Here is a 21,346-nt window from a genome sequence, read left to right as displayed (position 1 = left end):
CTATTTGTAATGCAAAACCTTTTAATTATCTCCAATTCATAAATCCCTGGTTTGTTACTTCACTGCTTGTAAGAGAATGCTCATCTTTTAGTGGGTAGTAATCAGTGTCAGAGGAAATGGGGAATAGATGGTGTGTTTTAAATGGTGTCAGTTCCAGAACAGGAATGTATAATTTAAGTCACTTACATTTAATCATCCTCTAAACACTGAGTCCCAGCTTCTGCTGCTCGTCTCCCAGGAAGCTGACAGCTTTTTAATGCCACTATGGCAACACTTGAAAGTTCCTTAAACTGCTCTAGGCTGTGATGTGGCTCTGTACCACTGGTATTGGTGCATCCATGGCTGATTCTCTGAGCCTGGGTGCAGCTGGATGCAGGGGTTGGTTGGGCTCTGCTTCACTCCCTCCCAGCCCCAATTTTGGAAGTTTCAACTGTTTTACCTTTTTACGGAGCTGTAACATCTGTTGTAAGTACCACAGCAAATGTAACAGCTGCTGGGGGTGGGATTATGGATCTGAGGTGTGTGTATAACAGCTAAACATATTCTAGTAATTCAGCAGGTTGGAAAATAAAGCAGATCAAGCTGTGTTCATCCTGCTCTGGAGCTGTGTGGTGGGGATGTTTCCTGATGGAGTGAAATTGTGCTGGTTCAGCCTGGGTTCCTGAAGTGCCTGAAGCGTGAGGCTTTGACCTCATGCATTTCAGCAAGGAAGCAGGGCAATGTGGGGTGCAGCAGGTCCTGATCCTGCCTGGGGAGCAGAGCAGCAGTGCCCTCAGTGCTTGTGGGACCCCACCAGTTGTGACCATTGTGTGTGTGGAGCTGGTGACATTCATACAAGACACTTGTGCAAGATTTCAACCTGCACATGTAAATGCATATATAAATACATGTGCACATATACAAGGGAGACTGCAGGCACTTTTAAAAAGCAGCTGAGAAACCCTGTTTGGGATCATGTGGGATTCTGGCCCCTGACTGCATCCCCTCTGCCTGCTCCCTCACCCATGCACCCACAGGCAGTCTGGCTGCAGATAAAATAATTTAATGCAATTCTTGCTCCCAGCAACTGGTTGATGGCATTAATGGAGTGAGTGGAAGTTCACCAGTAAAAAAAAAATTCATCTGGGCTGCTGGGGAGTGAGCCCCACAGCCAAACAGGGTCAGTGGGTTCAGAATTGGTCACCTTTATTTGTGACTGCCCGCTGAGATGGCATTAGAGCTGACTGGCCATCTACGTGGGCAATAGGTAGCTTTTGTTGTGCCTAGCGGTCAAATGCTATAGTCTTAAATTAGAAGCTGCCACTTCTACTTAGAATAAAGCTTGGTTTTTTCTGTATGTACAAAAATGGGAGCGTTTGGAGGCCGCTGCGCTCGGCGGAACGCGCGGCGGATTTGCCAAGGAGCCCATTAGTGCTTGTGGAGCTTGAGAGCGAGGAGGGGCAGTGGGAAGGAGCATCTTAATGAGCTGGGGTGAGGAGTGGATGTGAGGACACGGAGTGCTCGGAGGACACGGAGCGCTGGGAGCCACCTTCTGCTGCAGGGAGGATCCACTGTGGCTGGAGGAGCGGCAGGCTCGGGGAGCGGCGAGAGGCTCCAAACCGCCTCTCCCAGAGTGTCCTGCAGCGTTGGAGGTAGTTCAGTTGTGGATCAGGAGATGGTGGAGGAGCTTGCCACGGAGGAGGGAAGAGCTGCTGCTGACCCCGTTTCCCTGGGGCTCGGGGGTCTCAGGTCAAGCAGGGTGGGAGGGTGGCAAGTTCAGGCTGAGCTGTGGACAGGATTCTGCTCCCATGGAATGCCCCAGGAAATGGGTGGGAGAACAGCAAACGGGTGTCAGCCGTGGTCTGAGCCCAGCACAGCCCCATGGGAGTGGATGGCTTCACTCAGGCTGCACCTGCCTGGAGCATGGGCAGAACTGGCCCCTCTGGCTTCCAAAAATCTCTTACAAACACAGTCTCAGCACCAGTCGTGGAGTGGGCTGGCCTGAGGATCCCCCTGTGCTGGGACTCCTCCCTGGCAGTGCTGCCATGCCACATCTCCCTTTCCACTCACCAAAGCCAACCTGGATGGGGACAAGAGGGTCACTCTGTGACCCTCTCTGGTGCCTTGGGAATGACGCATGTCCATCAGAGCACATCTCAGGTTTCTGTCTTGAGGCACCTGCTAGAGGTGTGGTGTAAAAATCTGATGGAGGGGGGCACAGGGGTTTATTTTTTTATTAGTATTCCTTAATTTTAGTAGACCTTCTCTTCCTGGAGTGGCTCAGATTTGGCAGGTGCCACCAGGCTATGCTGTGTTGGCTTTCACTGGCAGTTTAATCTCAAAAATTGTGGGATTTATAGGTTTTGAGGGAGAAGATCTTACAGTGGAATGTGGAGCCTTTTGTCTGTGCCTTTAGAGCTCTCCAGGTTGTATTTAGTTTTTAATTTTATTATTTGAAAGATAGAGCACTCTGTAGTGACAGGAGGAACTAAAGGTATAATTGGGAGTTTCTTCTGCTCATGTCACCTTGCTTCATATTGCTGAAGGAGTGGTAGAAAGCACATAATTTCCTTGAATTTATTCACTTCTCAGAATTACTCACAGCATAAATTTCTGGGGGGAAAAAAAAAAAAACAAAACAAAAAACAACAAGCAAACAACTTATTTAGATGTTCGTGTGATTTTTGAGATAAGCTCAAAAAGAAAAAAGAAGCATTTAGCTTACTTAGTGCCCACTCCCCCTGAGATTTAAAGCAACAGTAACTGTTGAAGGGTTCTCTGCTCTAGGATTTTCCCAGTTTTGTAATGTAAAGGTTCATTTTTCTTGTTTCCTGGGCAAAAAGATGATCTGAAAGCTTTTTCCTTAATAAAAGTGCATGTTTCTTCTTTATCGCATGACTCCAGGAGCTGAGTTTTTTTAGGAAAACCATCAGATATGTGTGAAGATTGTCAGTGCTGGCAGCATTGAAGTCGTTGAGGACAAGTTCAGTGCTGTATTTGCTCAGAACTGAGTGTATTGGGACCAGGGAGGTTGCAGCAGTGTGGCGTGCTGAACAGCCTGGCTGTTTGAAAGCTCCTGCTACAAGAACCCACGATTATATTTTGAAGTTTATTTTCTGCAGCACTTGATAAAACTTCGTTCTTTGCACTGTTTCACTTTAAAAGGCAAAATCCTGGAGAAGTACAAGTAGCTTCTTCAGGGAAACATGGATTTTGCTCTTGGCAAGCTGTTGATGTCAAAGCTGCACGTGGAGGTGTGCTGTGCACCTTTGCTGTTCGGGGTGCTTGGAGGTTCTCATTTTCCTGTCTCTGGTGACATGTGACTGTGTCTTGAGCTGTACTGTGGTCCCAAAAGCAAGTCCTTGTGCAGGAGGAGACCAAAGCCATTCTGATGGAGGCTGGTGTGGCCTCTCAGGCTGCTTTGCTGGGTGTTTGTACAGGAAGACCCAGTTTCAGCTGAATATGTTTGAATTTATGATTTTGTGAGCTGGACATTGACCTCTCTCCCTGCTTCATGCATGAGGCTGCCAGGTCCTTTCCTGGTGTCACCATATCCCCCATGTTCAGCACCATTTCCCAGCTGTGCTCTGTGGTGACAGTGACCCCTGGGGAAGCTGTGTAGCTCAGGGTTAACCCACACCTGCACCACTCCATCCTCCTCTTGCCTTTTCAGGTAGTTCAACCTGTGCTAAATTTCAGAGTAGAGTGAACCAGTCTCATACCACAACTCCTGTGAGCACCAGGAGAGACCTGGAGAAAGAAGAGGGCAGGATCACACCTGTGTTAGCTGTGCTCCTGCTGACAGCTTCTGTCTGTCCTGTGTTTGCAGTACCCAGGGACTGGTCACACTGCACTTGACTCCTCTGCTTTCAGTGTGACTGAGCTGCTTCTGCTGCCCCTGAGACCCAGCTCAATTAAAAGGGCATATTTACAGGTTGGGAAGACCTGGGGAAATGGCAGATATGCTAAAAATACACAATTTACAAGGCAGATATGCTAAAAATGGGCATTTCTGTGGCTGGACATGCACATCAGCATGCCAGCTCAGCCCCAGCTGTCTGGGGGGATGTCAGGCACTGCACAGGCAGTCAGGGGAGCCCTGGTCCCCATCCCAGCTGTCTGGCCAGTTTGGCACTGGTGTCTTGCATGGATAGCACATTTATGAGAAGTTGACTGGTTTAGGATTTTCACTGGAGATGCAACATGGCTGTGTTGTGGGGATCTCGCTGTGCAGTGGGCACAGAGATCCCTCCAGCTGGGAGGGCTGAGGCTGCTCAGCCACCTGTGGGTTCGTGTGCTGGAGCAAGGCTGACATAAGGAGGCTGGGTGGAAACTGGATCAGGTTCTGATGCAAGATTTCTGGCAACCTCCAACTCCAGGGAAGCAGCAGCCCCTGAATCAAATGTGCACTTCCAGCTGTGGGGAAGCAGCCTGCCTTTTTCATCCTTCTGCCTGCTTTCCCTTCTGATCTGTAAGGTTTCACATCTCGACTCCAGCAGCTTTGGTTCTGTTGCTGGCACTGTTTGGATACTAGAGGAGACTTTTTTTGGCAGGCACTTGAGAGCCGTTCCTAATTTGCCTAAGTTCTGGGTTTACAGTGATGCAAGCAACGTGATACTATTTAGCAGCTCTAATAGAGGTCAAGGTGCTGTTGTCTTAGGTATTGTAAAAATGCCTTGTAAAAGGCTGTGCATTATCCAAATGGGCTACAGGGAAGGCAAGCAAAAGAAGAAATAACCAGGCCCTCACAGCTGCTCCTTATAGATGTGAAGCTAAGGCACAACCAAACATGCAGGTGTGTTTTGTCAGCACCTGAAATGGGACCCAGCTCTCCTGAGTTTTGCACTAAATGACTTTTTGTCCATCAATGGACAAACTCTGATTTGGAGCTAATTGCTAAAACAAGCTAAGGCTGCGTGCACTTTGCTCATTGCTTTATCCCCCTTGGATTTTAAATGCTTTGAACGGGATCCTGGGTAAAGCTCATCCACTGCTGGGACATCCCTAATCTACTTTCAGGGAAGCTTTTTTTCCCCTGAAACCTGGCCAGGGAAGAGGTGGGAGCATGCTCAGTGTCCCAGGTATGAAGCAGAGGCCGCACCCTCTGCCAGCAGCTCATCAGTCTGCCTGGGGATCCCAAAACTCAGCGAGGCAGCCACAGAAGGCAGCAGGTAAGGAATGCTGAGCACGGCTTGTGCTGAGCCTGGGCAGGTTTTGTCCTCTCCCTAAGCAAGGAAGAGGCTTGAGTAAGAGTGAGTGAGTCTGGAAGGAGTTTCTGAAGGTGCATCCCCCAGGCAGCTGCTGCAGCTCTTTGTTTGCTCCTTCTCCCCATCCTTTGGAGCCATATTGAGAGCTGGGGTGATTGACTTTATTTCTGAGGAAATTTCTCCTCTGTGGGCTGTCAGGGCAGAGCTTGGCCCATGTCTGCACACTCAGTGCCATTGTCAGCTTTGGCTTCTGCTTATATTTTTGGAAATTAGGTTTACAAGCTGCGAGTTTTATAAAAAAATTGTTGGATTTTTTTCTTTAAAAAAAATACTTGTCTATTTCTTTCTTCTCTGAAAATAGTAAAATTTTTGCCCTGGCTGTTGTTAGGTGGCTGCCAGAAGGGGCAGTGCTCTCACCCTGTCCTGGTGTAGCTAAGAACTCGTGTGTGTTCTTTGCTGCATTGAAAGCCTAAATATTTATGTTACAGTTCTGGTTCCTTGCCATGATCTTTACTTATATATCATTGTGGTTATAGTTCCTAAATGATTTGAGCTCTAATAAATAGTTTATTCTGTTTCATATCAACAAGCCAAAATAATAATTGATCTTTCAGGATATAAACTCATTTTATTACTTGAGGTATTGTTTGCTTTTACAGTTCAAGTTGTTTACAAGGAATTGTTTTTATGCAACATATTGTTCACTTGTGTATTCTGAAAGAATAACAATAAAACATCATTGTGCTCCTGGTTTCCCTTTGAAAAGGCAAAGCAGCCCTCCAAGCATGGCTGCTTTCCGTGCTGTAATGGTTCTGTGCTCTTTACCATTGTGTTCCTTAAATAAAAAGCACAAGATGATCCTGCTGTACAGAAACACAATTGTTTCTGTAAACAGTGTGTGCTCTGGTATCTGTAGCGAGTCACTAGTTATTATTTTATCTTCTTAATGAGAAATCAAGTTGCTGATACTTCCTTGCTTTTTGGAACTAATTGTTCCATGACTTTAAAAAGCACTTAATATAATTGGGAGTCATTAACTTGTGATACAATGTGATGTAAATGGAGGAAGTGCCTGTCTGAAGGGCTCTCATGGCACAGATATCCCAGCAAGGATTGCTCTGGGTGTGCGTTCAGTGAATTCCTTAAATCCACAGACTCCTGTTGCTTGCTGCAGGAGCTGAGGCAGGGACCAGCCTGTCCATGGGCATTGGGTAAGGCTCATGAAATTGGGAGAACTTGTGGTTCCCAGAGCTAAGCAGGGGCTCAGAGAGCTGAGAGAGCTCAGCCATGACCTGTTCTGTGTTCCTGCCTTGTGCCTGCACATCCTTGAGATCACCAAGGGACCAAGGTGGGGGTGCCTGGGAGAGTTTGCTCTTTGCTTTGGAGGGCTGGTGATAAATGTCTGTCCCCCCCAAGTCATCTTGGTGGGCAGTGGGAATGATTCCCAGTGACTGATGGGGAAGGGAAAGGTTGACATTTAAAGAGGAGTGCTCCTAAAGGCAGAAAATTCTTGTGGGGTGAGCCTGTGGGGCAGCATCCCTGGGACTGAGGGGCCAGGGCAGTGCCAGCAAAGGACCCAACTCTGGGGAGAGGAGGGACATGCCCAAGAGGTGCCACAGCTGAGTAAGGGCTGTAAATCCTTCTGGAACACTCGCAGGTGCTGGAAGGTGCTGAGCTGCAGCAGGACAGGTGGGATGCAGGGGTCTGGGAGAGGGCTGGCGCTGAGCTGTGTGAGAGCTGCTGAGCTGTGTGAGTGCTGCTGCTGCCCTGCCTGCCCCTTGCCTGGGCAGGAATGCAGCAGCTAAGTTGTTTTTCTTCACCAGGCAGAAGGGGTTGATGTATTTTCACATTAAAATCTTACTGCTAGGTGTGCTGCTCAGTTTGGTAACCATTACCCCAGCCTAGAAATACTGTGTGCTCAGTGCTCTTTCCAGCAGCAGCTTTGTCACAGCCTGTTGGTGACAAAAGCACCTGAGGAGGGCATGGCTTGTTTCCCTGTGAGGATCCCTGGGTTCTCTGCTGTTTCCAGCACTGCTGGCAGCTCTCCTGGGTTCTGTGCTTGTCTTATGGCAGGGAAAACTTTAGCTTATCTCATCATCCATCCTCATTAGGTGCTTTTAAAGGCAGAATGTTTCTTTCTTTTTTTTCCTTCTCCTTTTCTGTCTTGAAGTAGCACTGCTGCAGCCCAGAGGCTTTACGTTCCCTCTGCAGAATCTTCTGACAGCAAAGCTTGGGGGATGTGTCCCTACCGTAAAACACTCTCAGATCATTGCAGAAAAGAGAGATTACAATCCCTGCTATGTTTTGCATGCCACAGCTTGAAACCTTCAAGCCTGGAAGGTGGGCTGCCCAGCTCCTGTCTTCCAGAGAGCCTTTGAGAGGAGAAAGCTGCTGTCTCTTGCTGCTTCTCATCTTGCTATCTCCACCTCCAAAACTGTTTCCCTGTGAATGAGTGTAATGGTAAAACAAAGCCTGGCAATAATTGGCCTTCCAAAACTGTGCATTTTCAGTCTTCTGATCTTGCTGCCTTTTCTCTCTGGGCTCTTCTGACCTATTCATGTCAAGAGAGCAAAGAATCTGTGAGACTCTGATAAATTTGTACAGCCCCTGCATAGTCTAGGAGAAGGTTTAATTTGATCTGACGTTTACTAATCTGCCAAGACTTTCAGTGATTTGTTTTCATACCAAGTTGAGTTTTATATCCCATAGAGAAATGGGTACATTGGTAACAACAGCAAGTGTATGAAGCCAAAAATTTGTATTCGTGCACTTGAAAATTCCTTTCTGCTTGCTTTTTATGGGGATTTATTCCTCTTGCTAATTGTCAGGTTGCTAATTTCATTCACCTGGTAAAGTGCTGGCAGAGTCTTAGCTGTGAATTATGTGAGCCATTTTGTTTGGTTTAGTCTTGCATTGCATTCATATTTTCCTAAGGCTGTTGCCTTAACACACTGGCTGTGAAAGTGAATCCAAATATCAGATCGTTTTTCTACCCACCACATATGACCGGTCTGACAGCCGCTTGTGTACAGATATTCTTGAATTTATGTCCTTAAATGGCTCCCACACTACAGTGGGAAATTCCTCAATTATTTATGTGTTTCTCAAACTTTGTTAACAAATTGGTGAAACAGTATTCTCCAGTGCATTTTTTGTGTGTTTTCTTGGTTTGTGTGTTGTTGCTTCTTTTTCCCCCTTTCATCTTCTTTTAAACTTCTATTACTTCTTTACCCTGATTAGGTACTAGTAGAAAAAAAAAAATAGTGTTTATATCTGCAATCTGAATTCAATGAAGCCACACTAGGAGTTTACTTGAACCCCTGGATTAGAAAAAATATTTTCACAGTTCTAATTGTTGTATCTGAAGCCCAGAGGATGATGATCCTTTTTTTGTAAATACTGTTCTCTTACAAAAATCCATAGTGATGGCATAAATTTGACATTGAAAGTTTATGCATGAAAAAAAATCAGTTGCCCTTTAAAGGAAAAAAAAGAAAAACCAAACAAGAACATGCACCCTGTCCTTACACTGTTGTGGTGCACCAGTAACTCGAATTCTTCATTACACTGCTGATTTTGACTTCAAGCCTGAACAATGTATTGCCTGCCACAAAGTAAAGCATAGGGATAGATCTGACTGTAGAGATTCCCGTGCCTGGGACACCACAGGTGCTTATTTGGATTATCCCATTGGTTCAGATTGGTTTTCTTGTTGTGAGAGATCTGTTCTGAAGTTGAGACATTGGGTTGAGGTTTCCAGGACTGTGTTTGAGGTGTGTGGGTGGATGCAGCCCCTCTGGGGTGCTGCAGTGCTTGTGATCCCCTTCACCAAGGTCTCTGCTGTCACTGCACTGGGGACTTGGCTGCTGCCTCTGAGTAAAACCCAAATCAGTGCCCAGTGTGTGACCTTATCTTATGTAAGGTTTTGTTGCCCAGTTTCCGTATCTGTTTCCTTCCTTGCAAGCCCTCCAGCTCCTTGCTGGATGGAGCACAGTGGGGACTCTGTTCCCAGCTTGGGGTCTGGTGATGGTGCCTGCAAGGACATGTTCACCCCTGCCAGGACAAGCAGAATCAGCCTTGTGCCACTCTGCTCTCCTAACTCCAGCAGCATCCCCGTTCTGTGGGGAAAGGGCTCCAGCCAGCATAGCCAGCTCCAGGGCCTTGTGGCAAGTCATCAGTGTCCTTGTTTTATTTCCTCAGATTGCATTTCATTAACCTTTAGCTTGCTTGCTCACTGCAAACTAATTTCTGACAAGCACCCGAGGGAGCTGGGGGTTTCTGGCCGCCTCCACCCTGCTGTGCTCACCATCAGTGCACTCCACCTTCCAGTGGGTGCTTGGAAGTGCTGGCTGAGCTCCTCAGCATCCTCCTCCTCACCTGCTGCAGCATCCCTGCCCAGAGCCAGGGAGGGATGCCTGCTTTGAAGCACTGGGGAATGGTTTCCAGCAGTCGGGAAGGTGATCATTCTTTCTGGAATTAGTGAAATGTTAATTGGCTGCCAGTAAACCTGAGTCAGGCACAGCTGCCTGTGGGTTTGGTTCAAAAACTATTCAGGGTAAAATCTGTTGACAGCTTAAAGCTGTGTAGTGCTTTTAAATTTGTTTAAATTTCCATATTCTCACCCTGAGTAAGTTGGCAGAAGGTGTGGGATGCTCACCAACCATATTACTCAAGTTTTGGTATCAGCATATTAACTGAACACTTGGCACTTTGCAATTGCAATGGCTTCTTTTTAGGCAATTCTTTTGGTAATAATCAGAGGGATTCTGATTAATTAAGAGATTAATTAATCACATCTGTGTTCTTTCTTCGGGTTTAAAAATTAATACCAAGTTTTGAAGACAAAAGGTTTTTTAGAAAGGCAGCTTGATTTTTAGAGAGACTTTAATAGCTAATAGAATACTCATATCTTTTTTGAACATGTAGGGAAACTCTGAGCCACTCTTTACAGTAAATCCTCATTCTTCGTTATGATTTTTGCTATGTATAACTCATTTTAAAAAAATCACTACTTTTTATTTTCTCTTTCTCAAAGAGAGACAAAATAGAGAGATTATTGTCCATTTTGTCAAATGGTATGGAAGTGGATAGGAAAGGTGGCTCTGAGTAGAACTCTCTGCTCTTACCAGTGGTTCTGCTGGCTGTCCAGAGTGACAGAGAAGTCTGTCTGTCCATTTTGGGGAACGCATTCTACCTTTGCCCAAATGTAATGCAATTGGGAGTGTGGCATTAGTGGGGAATGATGCTGAAAGCCAGGGTGCTCTGCAGCCAGGTGGGGCAGGCTTTGCAAGGCACTCACAAAGCCAATGCTAGTAAATACATTTAAATACAATAATTGTCAGTATTTTGGACTGTAAATGGGAAAAGAAGGTGAACTAAAGGTGAGTCCTCCCTTAATTTCAGCTACCACTGCTGTTTAGTTTTACAGTCCCTGAAACACTCTCCTCCCCTTAACTCCTCTTATTTTTGTGGGGCTGTGGCCCATCCACAGCGTGCAGAGGCACCAGCAGAAAACTGCTTAACATAGTAAAGACTCTTTTCCCTCCCTTTCTTTTTATCTCCATCTCCTTTTTTTTTTTTTAATGACCTGGCCAGTGCACTGAAGAGTTTGATTCTGAAAGCCTTAAAAATGCTGGTTCAGGCCCAATTGCCTTTATAAGCCAAGGTTAAGTATGATGTAGGTTTTAAATGTGTCAGAAGAAGCTTATACATGCATAGCTTGCTTTATGTCTTCAAATATTTGACATATGCAAAAAAAAAGCTGTAACTCTTTGCTCACTGAGATGCTTTTAAAAGAAGCTGAAAAAGAGAGATTCTTCAGTTACTTTTGCCATGCTAAATGTTACCTCATTAATTCAACTTGATATTCATAATTAGACAGTACAGTTGGCAAAGTTCATCCTCTCTTCACCCAGGCAGGATGGACCTGGGCAATTAATGGCAAAGTGGAGCTGTTTGAATGGTCTTTGGAGATGGACTTTGCAAAGGAGGAGGTTTTCCACATGAAATATCACCTTGTTATCCTGACCAGGAGGCTGTTTGTTTAAAGGCCAAGAGTATCACAGGGTTCTTAGTGCTCATGCCCAGGGTTCACTCATGTCCAGGGATTTAGCATCTTTGCTAACTGTTTGCTGCAAAAAGGTGATTTTAATGCTGTATATTAAGATAGGCTTTCACAACTGGCACAGCTGGGAGAGTGATCTGAGACTTGTCACTGTCTGTTATTATGGAAAGTCTCTTTAGACATCTCTTACTCATCTTTTCTATACAGAAGTACCTTCTTTTGTGTTCTTTTTGTTCAAGCAATTGGGAGATTATGTTCTTATTAGTCCACTCTTAAACAGCTACAGATTAAAAAAGGCTTTTTTATTAAAGCTCTGTTATAATTTTGCAAGTAATGCCTTGTCAGGAAATCGAATACTCATTTTTTTTACCAGAGTGGATAATTAACCACTGAAGCAATTTATCAAATGTTACCCAGTGGGTTCCCTGTCATGGAAGGCATTAAGTCAAGGATTGATGTATAGGGAAATGCTCTAGTTAAAGCAGAAGCCAGGGAGGAATTGATTGATATGATGTGGCCTGTGTTACGTGGGGAGATGGGAATAGATCATCTCGGGATCCCTCGGGGCTATAAATCCATATGAATCTGTTACCTATAAATACTGAGTGGAGATTAGATCTGGATGCGTAAAATGTCTCTAATTTCTCTGAGTGACAGGGGTGCCCTATTGAGGCATTGTCCTGGTCCCAGCACAGTGTCACCTTGTGAATTAGTGGGGTGATTTAATGAGCACTCCTGGGTGGCTGCCTCTGCGTGTGCTCACTTGGCTGGAGAGAGGGGAGATCAAGTGCTCAGAGACCAGGATGTCACTGCAGGAGAGATTTCACAGTGAGAACTATCCTCCTTCACTGCTGGCAAAAAACCCTCCAAACTGAAATAATGAATACTTGTTCGTTTTGGGGGTTTTTTTCTTAAGGAAAAGCATCAGTGTTGAGGAATTTTATATATATGATATATATATATAACATATACCATATATATATATAAAAACATATCTTATATATCATATATATAAAACATATATGTTATATATAATATATATAACATATATGCACACATATATATATGTTTATATATGTGATATATGTTTTATATAACTATCATATATATAACATATATATGTTTATATATATTATATATATAACATATATATATGTCTATCATATATATGTCATATATATATATAAAAAGGCTAAATGGGTTTTTTTTCTCTGTGCTTTTTTAGTTGAATGTATTTACTTGCTCACTTAACAGCAGAAAATCTTGGAGGCTTTCAGGTTTTAATAACCCCTGGCTTTGAATTCCATCCAGTTCTGGTTGTAAAGTGAATCCCCCATTTTACAGCTGAGTAACTTTGGGAAGTGTTAGAAATCTGCAACCTGATTCACCCTTCAGCATCAGGGTACTCCACATGTTTTGTAGGATTACTGGGAGTGTGCTTAAGAAAATGTTTTTCTGTTTGTGCTTCTCTGCCAGTCACTGGATTCATACTAATGGTTATCTTTACTTTGTATTAGCATTTATATAATCACAGATTTATTTGAGCTGCAGCCTGTTTTGAAAGTGATTGCTGGCTGAGTGATGGTGTTGCTGTGGTTGGTGCAGGAGGAGCCTGCCCATGAATACTAAATATTCCTGGAGTGGTACTTTGTGTACTGGGGCTTAATGGAAGGGCTGTCTTTGATCCAATCACTTTGTTATGAAATGTTGAGAGGGCACCTGTAGTTGAATGAGGGGGTGAGAACTTCATTGTGGATTTTAGAATCAAGGTGCTTAGATCTAAAAACAGATTTAAAAAGCCCAGCGTTGGTTGTTTACATGGGGGTTTATTGTGAGTGGTTTGTTTTCCAGCAGTGACTATATTTACTTCTCCCCTCTTCCTGCAGCTCGGTGTTGATGGGACTCTGCATGTCCCAGTCCTCCCCAGTGAATGCAGATGCTGAGATTTGGGTTCTGTCCCTGTGCTCTGCACATGGGAAATGCTGCTGGAGCCTTGGGGAACCCAGCTCTGCTTTCATAAGGCCAGGCCAGCAGAGTTACCCTTAACTGGACTGTTAAGGGCAGTGATGTAAAACCTTCCCCTCTGTTTTTTTAAGCAATTTTTGTGGTCATGTCCCTCCCTGAGCACCGAGCCAGCCTTCCTGGGGTTTCAGCTGCCTCCCTCTCCCCATTTCCAGGCATGGTGATGCAGTCTGGCACAGAGAGCAGGGATGGGGCAGCAGGGATGCAGAGAGCCTCCAGCACTGGGGACCTGCTGCAGGCTCCTGACCAGGTCCCACAAACAGACCTGCTGCACCCTGTCTTTGAGACAGCAATTTTCTTGACCAATGGATTCAAAGGTCTATCTGTCTCTGCTTTATTATTGCTATTTATTGCCTCAGTGTTTGTTTGGCAGAAGGTTTTTGTGTTTAATACCAGCCCTGCTGCCCATTGCCAGGAAATTTAGAACCTGAGTGATTTCAAAGGCCATCTGACTCCAAAGCTTCCAGCAGGATTTATGTTTCTGCTGGTGCAGAGTTACAGTGTCATAAGCTTTTTATTTGTTCTTATTATATCATGGGCATCTGCAGGCTGTTTGAGTCCAGTTTTCTTCAGCTGTTTATGTGCAAATACATCTCTGATCTTGTGAAAGGAGGTCATTCATTATTTCCACTGACTGCTGCTCCAAGGAAAAGCCCCCCCACCCCATACATCATTAAAAGAAAATGGAATTAGTTGTGCCAAAACTGATGGCTACAAAATACATATGACTCCACTATTCATATGAAGGCTGAAAAAAGCTCTTGGTTATTTGGAATATACTCCTGATTCAGTGTCTATCAGGTTTTATTCTGGTAAACCTGGCTTGCTGTCTGCAGTTTAGCTGGCAATGGAACCTGGGGTGTGCTGCCAGGGCTGCAGTGGGATCCCTGAAAGGCTTAATTTAGTTTCAAATTGTTGTAAACAATCATTTATTAAACTCCTACTCTGTTTCCTGCCTGGCCAAAACAGTAGCAAGCTCCCTTCCAAGATTACTTCTAAAATTTTGACTTTTGGTGGAATCCAAAGGTTGCAGAGTGCAAGACTTGGGGTTTGGTCCTTCCTCCTTCTGGTCCTTGCAAATGACTTTATGAATTCTGAGTCAGGGCTTACTCTTTAAACCCATTTCTGTCTGTTTTCAAAATAATGTGTTTATTAATGCAGTGTGATTTGAACAGCTGCCAAGTGTAACAGAATAACTAGGTCTAGTTTTTAAAGTGCTCTTCTGGTGATTTTTATTTTTTACTTTCTGATATTTCTTTTTTGTTTTCTTTCCTGAAAAAATATAAATAAAAAGGTTTTGCTGACTGACATGATATGTAATCCATCAGGGGAAAAGAGACACATTTTCTAGGTAGTGGTCTGGTGCCTGTGTGGGGATATGTGGTGGGTGCTGGGTCACTGTGGGATGGAGCAATGCAGTCATGGCATGGCCAATCCTGACCCTTTATTTCTGCTTGAAGCTTTAATATGTTCTCTCTAAGGATATGATGCCTCCAAATAAAGCACATTTCTGTGCCACTAATAAAAGATCTCTAACAGAGTTCAGATCACTGAGTGATAAAAATCCACTTTTACTCCTCCTCCAAGATTTAGCCATGTCGTTCAAATGTCATCTGGAGGTGTTGTCATTATCTGTATCTGCTTGTTGTGCCTTGGACAGGCAGCAGAGATTTGTGTGGGAAAGCAATATCCTATACAAGGTAATACAGCTGAATGACTTCTTAGCTTTTTTAATGCTTCTGCAGAAAAGATGGATATAACTCCTGAGTCCTGGGCTGACAGCACTGTTGGAGTGTGTGCCACACTGGCAGCGTAATCTGTCTTCCCAGCATTTCATCTAGTACACATTTGCTTATCCAAATATTACTTTGTTATTTTTATAGATGCTGCTTGCAATTCAGCTCAGAACAGCAAATGTCAGAAAATAGTTACAATCAGCACCAGCATTTTTTATGGTGTATTTGTTTGATGGCTCCTCCATGTAACTATTTGAAAGGGGAAGTATGGAACAGTGGAATGATTCTGTGAGGGCAGCCAAGGATTTCTGGTTTTTTCATCCTAGGCATCCCTGGCAGGTAGCAAGGATGACAAGTCTTGTCCTGCAGAGCTCCATTTTTGTATATCAATGTGTATTTTTACCCTAGTATTGATCCTTCTTTGTACAAGGATTTCCAGCATGGCAGGGAGGGAGGGGAGTCTCTGTTGAGCCCAGCTCCAGCTGGTCTGGAGGCACACTCACAACCTGCTCTGATATTCTGAGGCACCAGTCCAAGCAGTTCTCCAGTGTGGCCTTGAGCAGAATTCCTGGAAATCTCTCTTCTGGATCTTTTCCCAAACGTTTCAGATGGGGCTTTTTGAGAAATAATCTGTATTATCTTTGTAAGGAAAGGTAGTTGTTCCGAAATGCGTATTTCTCATGTAGTCATCTCACCCTGAGAAAGTTCTCTTGAAAATGAGCCCTGCTGTGCTTCACTGCCAGAATGATGTCATCTGGAACCTTATCTGTGAATTTTGGACATGTTCTTGTTGTTGGAAAGGGCAGTGGTGTTGTTTCTGCTGATATATTCCCAGATATACTGCTGGGTTTTCTAGCAGGCAGGTTCAAAAGGAGCACTGTGGTATCAATTGATGCTCCATGTTCTGCTGTGAGGAGTTGTGTAGTCATGATTTGTAGCATGTAATGCACACCTTAACATGGCTGCAGATGTGTAATGACATCTGAGCACACTGAGGTGGTTCTTTTGAAATCAGCATTATTTCAGTTTTCTGGCAGGCACTGGGATAGATAGGGGATCTTGCATTTTTGTCTTGAAGTCAGTGGACTGTTGGCATGGCATTTGAAGGTGTTTGAGGCTGGGAAGAAGTTTTATAAAATCTTCAGGAATCCTTCAGTTGTGGTGAGGAGCTGTTGGGGAAAACAGGGTGGTCTGGTGGGAAGGAGACTCCAGGCACTGACCTCCAAGGTGGTCTCAGCAGGTTGTCCCTGTGAAAGGATGATAATGGTAGCAGCTGATTTGAGATTTGCTTGGGAAATGGCTATTTCCATAAAGCCTAGGCCTACAAAAAGCAAGTTTTGTTCTCATTGTTGCCATTGCTATGAAAGCTGTTTTGATGCTGTTGCTCCATTTCTGGGCCATCCAAAAGCAGAAGTTTTCAGCTTGGTTGTGTGATTTGTACACCCAGAGATGCCATCCCAGGGTCAGGAGCTGGGGTGGTCATGAGATGGTCTTTGTCTCTAGGGCTGTAGGGAAGGACTCTGAGGAACCTGAGACTAATTTCAGCCCTTTTGTTATTATTTTTTTCCTCCCTTGTTTCCCCACAATGCCATCTGGCTATTAGTATTTGTGTAAGTTCAATAAAAACCAAAATAAATGTGGACTATTTCATTTTGCTTCCCCTGTAATTGTCAGCCCATATCTCCCTCCATTATCCTTTCATCTTCTTTTCAGACTGGCTAATAGTTGCCTAGTGATTACATTTAATGGTGTGAGAGCCTTTTAGTTTGGATACCCTGCTTTTCCTTCCCTCTTGCTTATAGAGATGTTTACATTTTTAGCCAGAGCTATGATTTGTCTCCTATATAATTGCACGGAAAGCAACAGTTCACATTCCTAGACGGGCATCCTGAATTTATTTTGATATCATTCTCATGCCTTTCCCACGCTCAGTTCACCCTGTAGAGTCTCTTGATTAGTTCAACTAACTGTTCTCCTTTCCATAGATTTATTTCTTTGCGGTGAACTGCATATTTTAGCCTGTCTGGTGTGGTCTGTGGGGCTTTTGGAAATTCACAGTAAGCAGGTTGAGGTGGTAAAGGAAATATTTCACCAGGTTGTGCTTCATGTAGCTGGAGTCTGTGGAGTCACTGGGATGCTCTCCTTGCCCAGTGCAGCTTGGGGGGCTTTGCTGGTGAAGGTGCCTCACTTGGAGCAAAGCAAGTGCTGGCAGAAGCTCTTTGGCATTGGCTAACTGACCACGCTTGGACAGTGTGCAGGTGTCATTTAAAAATTATCCACTTCATCAGTGTTATTGGTGAAAATTATCAGGATGGAGCTCATGCAGGGAGAGGGGCTGACCTTCCATCTCACCTGTGTGGCTGCTGAGGAAGGAGTGGCCCTGAGGTCCTGACTGTGCCAGCACATCTCTGGCTGTGGGTGGGGAAGAGGGCTCAGCACAGCTCTGGGAGCTTGGACTCATCCTTGAGCTGCTCCACTTGTGAGATGGGAAAAGGGGATGGTGTGAACACTCCAGGCACAAAGCAGCCACCTCTGGGATGAGAGCTGCAGGGTTGTTTCTTCAAGAAAACCATGCTGTGCAGTGCTAGGGAGCAAAAGGCTGAAGCACTGCAAGCCCTGTAAGTCTGCACTCCCCCCAGCTCTTAAGGCTTTTATCTGTCTGTGTATCTCCTGTTCTGGCACCAAGAAATTTGGAAACTTCAGGAAGAATGTCCACTCTTAGTCTTTGATGTAGCAGCATGGCTGACTCATCGTCACTTAAGCCTTTGTTAGGGAGTGAGGAATTTTTGCTTTTTTGTTAAAGAGCCAGGAGCTGTCTGTTTTCATCACTGTGTTTGCAATCCTAGCAGTTGGAATGAAGCAAAATTCAAAGCTTTGGAGAAGTGGCTGGGGGTGTGTGGAATGAGTAATGATCCAATATGAGGCCTCAGCAGGGTGAAAAATGTAAAACTAGCATCTCTTCTGCTGTTGGGGTTTTTTTAAGATAAATTCACTAGCAATGAGAAGTATTTTAAACGTTGCTGATAGAAACAGGCCATTAAATTGCTACAGTCAACATTCCTTTGGGTCCTGGTCATAAGCCAAGCTGCCAACTATTTGTAAATTTACTGACAGTTAGTAAGCAGAATACAATATTTAAACTGTCAGAAAACTAATATTCGCTCATTTCAGGAAAACACAGCCCTGTTTCTCTTGGGCTCTGGCTTTTCATAGTGTTTGCTTTTATTTTCTGCTTCTCTGAACTCCAAGACTGACCCAGGAAAAAGCAGCGAGGAGATGAAGAAGGAGCTGCCAGACCCCCTTCCCTGTGCACCCTGTTCTTATCATCCTGAACAATATCCCAGTCCTTTTTGGCAGAGATGCTCCAGATTGCAGCCAAATTCCTGGGCTCCCAGGGCCAGGGTTCTCAGTCTTGCCATGGCTTGCAATAGATGCTGTTCCATCCCAGCGAGCTGTAAATATGAAGACAGACATTCACAAGTGCTAACTATAAATGCCTGGTGGCTTCCTGGGGTGTGCACTCAGAGATAGTGCAAAGCAGCTTGAGAAAGCCTAGAAAATACTTTGAACTTATTTATCATACTACTAATATCTTGTGGGAAAAATGGCAGAATCATTTGTTTGCTGCTTGCTGTTGAAATGCAGGCCTGGTATGAATTACCCATGCAAAGAGAGCTCTCTGTTGTGAGCCAGCGTTGCTGGCAGAAATGTGCTTTTCTTTACTGTACGGCAGCATTATGGGTTTGCCCTGTTGTGGACCTTCATCTGAAATAGCTTTTTGTGTAACTACCTCTGTGGACATTCTTAAAATATGAATTCAGGTGGGTTTTCTCTGGGCCCTGCTGGGCAGTAGCTCTCCTGTCCCATCAGAAGGATGAGGAGCTGAGCTGTTGGCAGGGATGGACCTCTCTCAGAATGGCAATCCTCCCCTTCCCGTGTCTGCTGAGGGACAGTGTCTCATTTGCCTCTGAGAAGTGATAATTTCACTGGGCACTCTAGGCTGTGGCCTTGAAAAGCCAGGAGGATAAGCTTGAATGGACTGCTGTGGTGATTAGATTACAGGCAACAGCAAAATAAGACATTTACTTCTTTGTTTTTTGTTGTTTAATTTAGAGAAGTCTTTTTTTCAGACCTTAGGACAGCCCCTGTTCTATGTCAGGATTATGCCAAGCCTGGAATGTTTGGACCAAGAGGGGAAAGGGCACAGCAGCTGCTCCTTGCAGAGCAGTGGGTGATCCCTGCTGAGGGTTCACCAGCACTGCCAAACACCTGGGCTCGAGTTCTTGATTTCAGCTGGGTGCTGCAGAGCTGGATCCTTTCCCCTTGCATGCCAGAGGAGCAAGCATGCCTCTGTCCTGCTGGTTTTGTCAGAATTATTTCCCCTGAAAATAAAGAGCTTTCCTCCTCAAAAGCAGCGTTCTGCCCCGAGCAGCCCTGGCTTGGGTGAATCATTGTGCTCACAGAAGAAATGTGTTGTAACTCGTTTGCATTCCCCACTGTCTGTGCTCCTGGGGCACAGAGTGTGTGGGAAAGCCATGCTCTGAATCTCCACCATCACCTCTGAAGTTTGGCCCAGCCAAAAGATGTAAGAAATTGGTAGGTGTTGTGTGATCTGTAGTATCCTCGAGCTACAGCTGACATTACCTGGGCATGGAGAGGCCACTTGTGTGTGCTGTTGCTGCTCAAGTGCAAATAAATATAATATTTATCACCGTGTGCTGTCAGCGTGCTAGAAATTAAGCCCAGAGCCTGCTATACCAATAAGTGTTTTACCAATCATTATAGCATTTGTCAACATTATGGGCTGCAGTCTGGCAGTAATAAATGCGTGGTGTTCCTGCTAGAGCAAATGGCTTTTCCAAGGAGAGGTGTATTTAATGAAGAATGAACAGCACAAGCTGTAAAAGGAGCAAGATCAGTGATTTTTACAGAATGGTTGTAAATGGCACAAAGCGAGGTGGCACGGGCTGTGGACTGATGTCCCCAAGGGTGCCCTGGAGTGAGCTGGGTTGGGCACCTGCACTCTTGAGAGAATGCATTGAAATTAAGAAAAAGATGCATTAAAATTCAGGAAAAGATGCATCAAATTAAGAAAAAGAAAGCAAGAAACTGGTTGCTGGCACTGCTTGCAGGGCTGGGAGTCAGGAGCCAGCCTGGTTTGTGTTGGCAGCCCCTGGGGGAGCCTCCTCACTGGGAGAGATGCTGACACAGAATTTCACCTCCCACCTGCACTGGGGCAGGGATAATGGGGTGGTCTCCTCACAGGGAGGGGATGGGTGCTCAGTAATGGCTGCAGAAAGGAGGAGGGAGCTGCCAAGGCTGTTCTTCCCTCCCTCTGGCTGGAAATGCACAGCTTGACTTTTGGTTTCCGCTCCCTTTATTTCAAAAGGGCCGTTTTGATGTGTGCTCAGCTTGCCAGATGGTGGTGTGCAAAAAAAGGCCTGAAAGCATGAGGGAGGGAGGAGGAGGAGGGAGAAGCATGTCCCTGCCTGGGACCTGGGCAAACCTGACTTCTGAAATTGCTGTCAGCTGCTGGAGAACCAGAGGGTGTAGCCTGGACTATGGAAACTGGGATTGTGGTATTCATTAGCACCACATCTCCATCCTACTGCAGGTGGTGAGGCTTTGATATACGGGGGTTATACCAACGTTTTTCTCTTTTTATTAGCCCTGTGCATGAACTGTCATGTGAGAAGTGGCTGTCATTTAGTTCCAGGGCTGTTGTGCTCTGTGTGTGTGAGGGGGTTTGTCTTCCCTTGTGCAAATACCCTTCTTTTCCACAGAGGAACGTTTGCCTTTTTTTTCCCCCATAATAGTATGTGGTAAAAGGTAAAAGTGATATAAAAGCAATGGCATTAGTTTAGGTCCAGAAGGTATTTTCATCTCCTGGGTGGGGAAGGAAGGACAAGATGTGGTGAATCTTTTCTAGCTCCATATCCACATTGCTGAAGAGCACTGGAGTGGGACCTCCAGGGCTGCTGTAGCACGATGGTGCTGAAACCACTAAAAAAAAGTTGCATTATCAAAATACCAGGAGAAAAGAGAAATGAAGCCCCAAGTCCATTTGTTGGACAAAGTGTGATTAAAGATGCAACGGAAGTAACAAAGCTGTTGGATTTAAAATTAACTTAATGTAGTGTTTGCATCCTGAAGAAAAGTTGATGTGTTATCTCCCTGACAAATAGCTCATGCTGCAAAAGTGAAGCATGACACCTTCTACAAATCAGACTGTTCAACTTTTATGAATGACAGTGTCACCTATTGCTGTGTCAGCAAGATTCAGGCATGATTTTTCAAATGGTTCAAAAGCATCAAATTTACATTGTGTTTTCCCTGTG

General features: G+C 44.8%; 1 protein-coding gene across 30 annotated transcripts in view; it reads left to right on the top strand.

Annotated features, from left to right (window-relative positions):
• The window catches only part of MAGI1 (membrane associated guanylate kinase, WW and PDZ domain containing 1), a 335,573-nt gene that overhangs the window by 49,068 nt on the left and 265,159 nt on the right, over nt 1-21,346 (top strand). Inside the window, exon 1 of one of the 30 annotated variants that reach the window (XM_039695346.1) lies at nt 5,020-5,150. The exons of the other annotated variants lie outside the window; for them this stretch is intronic. Within the exon in view, the coding sequence (XP_039551280.1) occupies nt 5,045-5,150 (106 nt within the window). The 5' untranslated portion in view covers nt 5,020-5,044. Of the gene's footprint in view, nt 1-5,019; nt 5,151-21,346 lie in introns of those variants that run through there. 30 annotated transcript variants of the gene reach the window in all.

Source organism: Passer montanus, unplaced genomic scaffold, assembly GCF_014805655.1.
Source record: "Passer montanus isolate IOZ18808 unplaced genomic scaffold, ASM1480565v1 scaffold9, whole genome shotgun sequence".
Taxonomy (NCBI): domain Eukaryota; kingdom Metazoa; phylum Chordata; class Aves; order Passeriformes; family Passeridae; genus Passer; species Passer montanus.
This window is presented reverse-complemented; position numbering and strand designations above follow the sequence as displayed.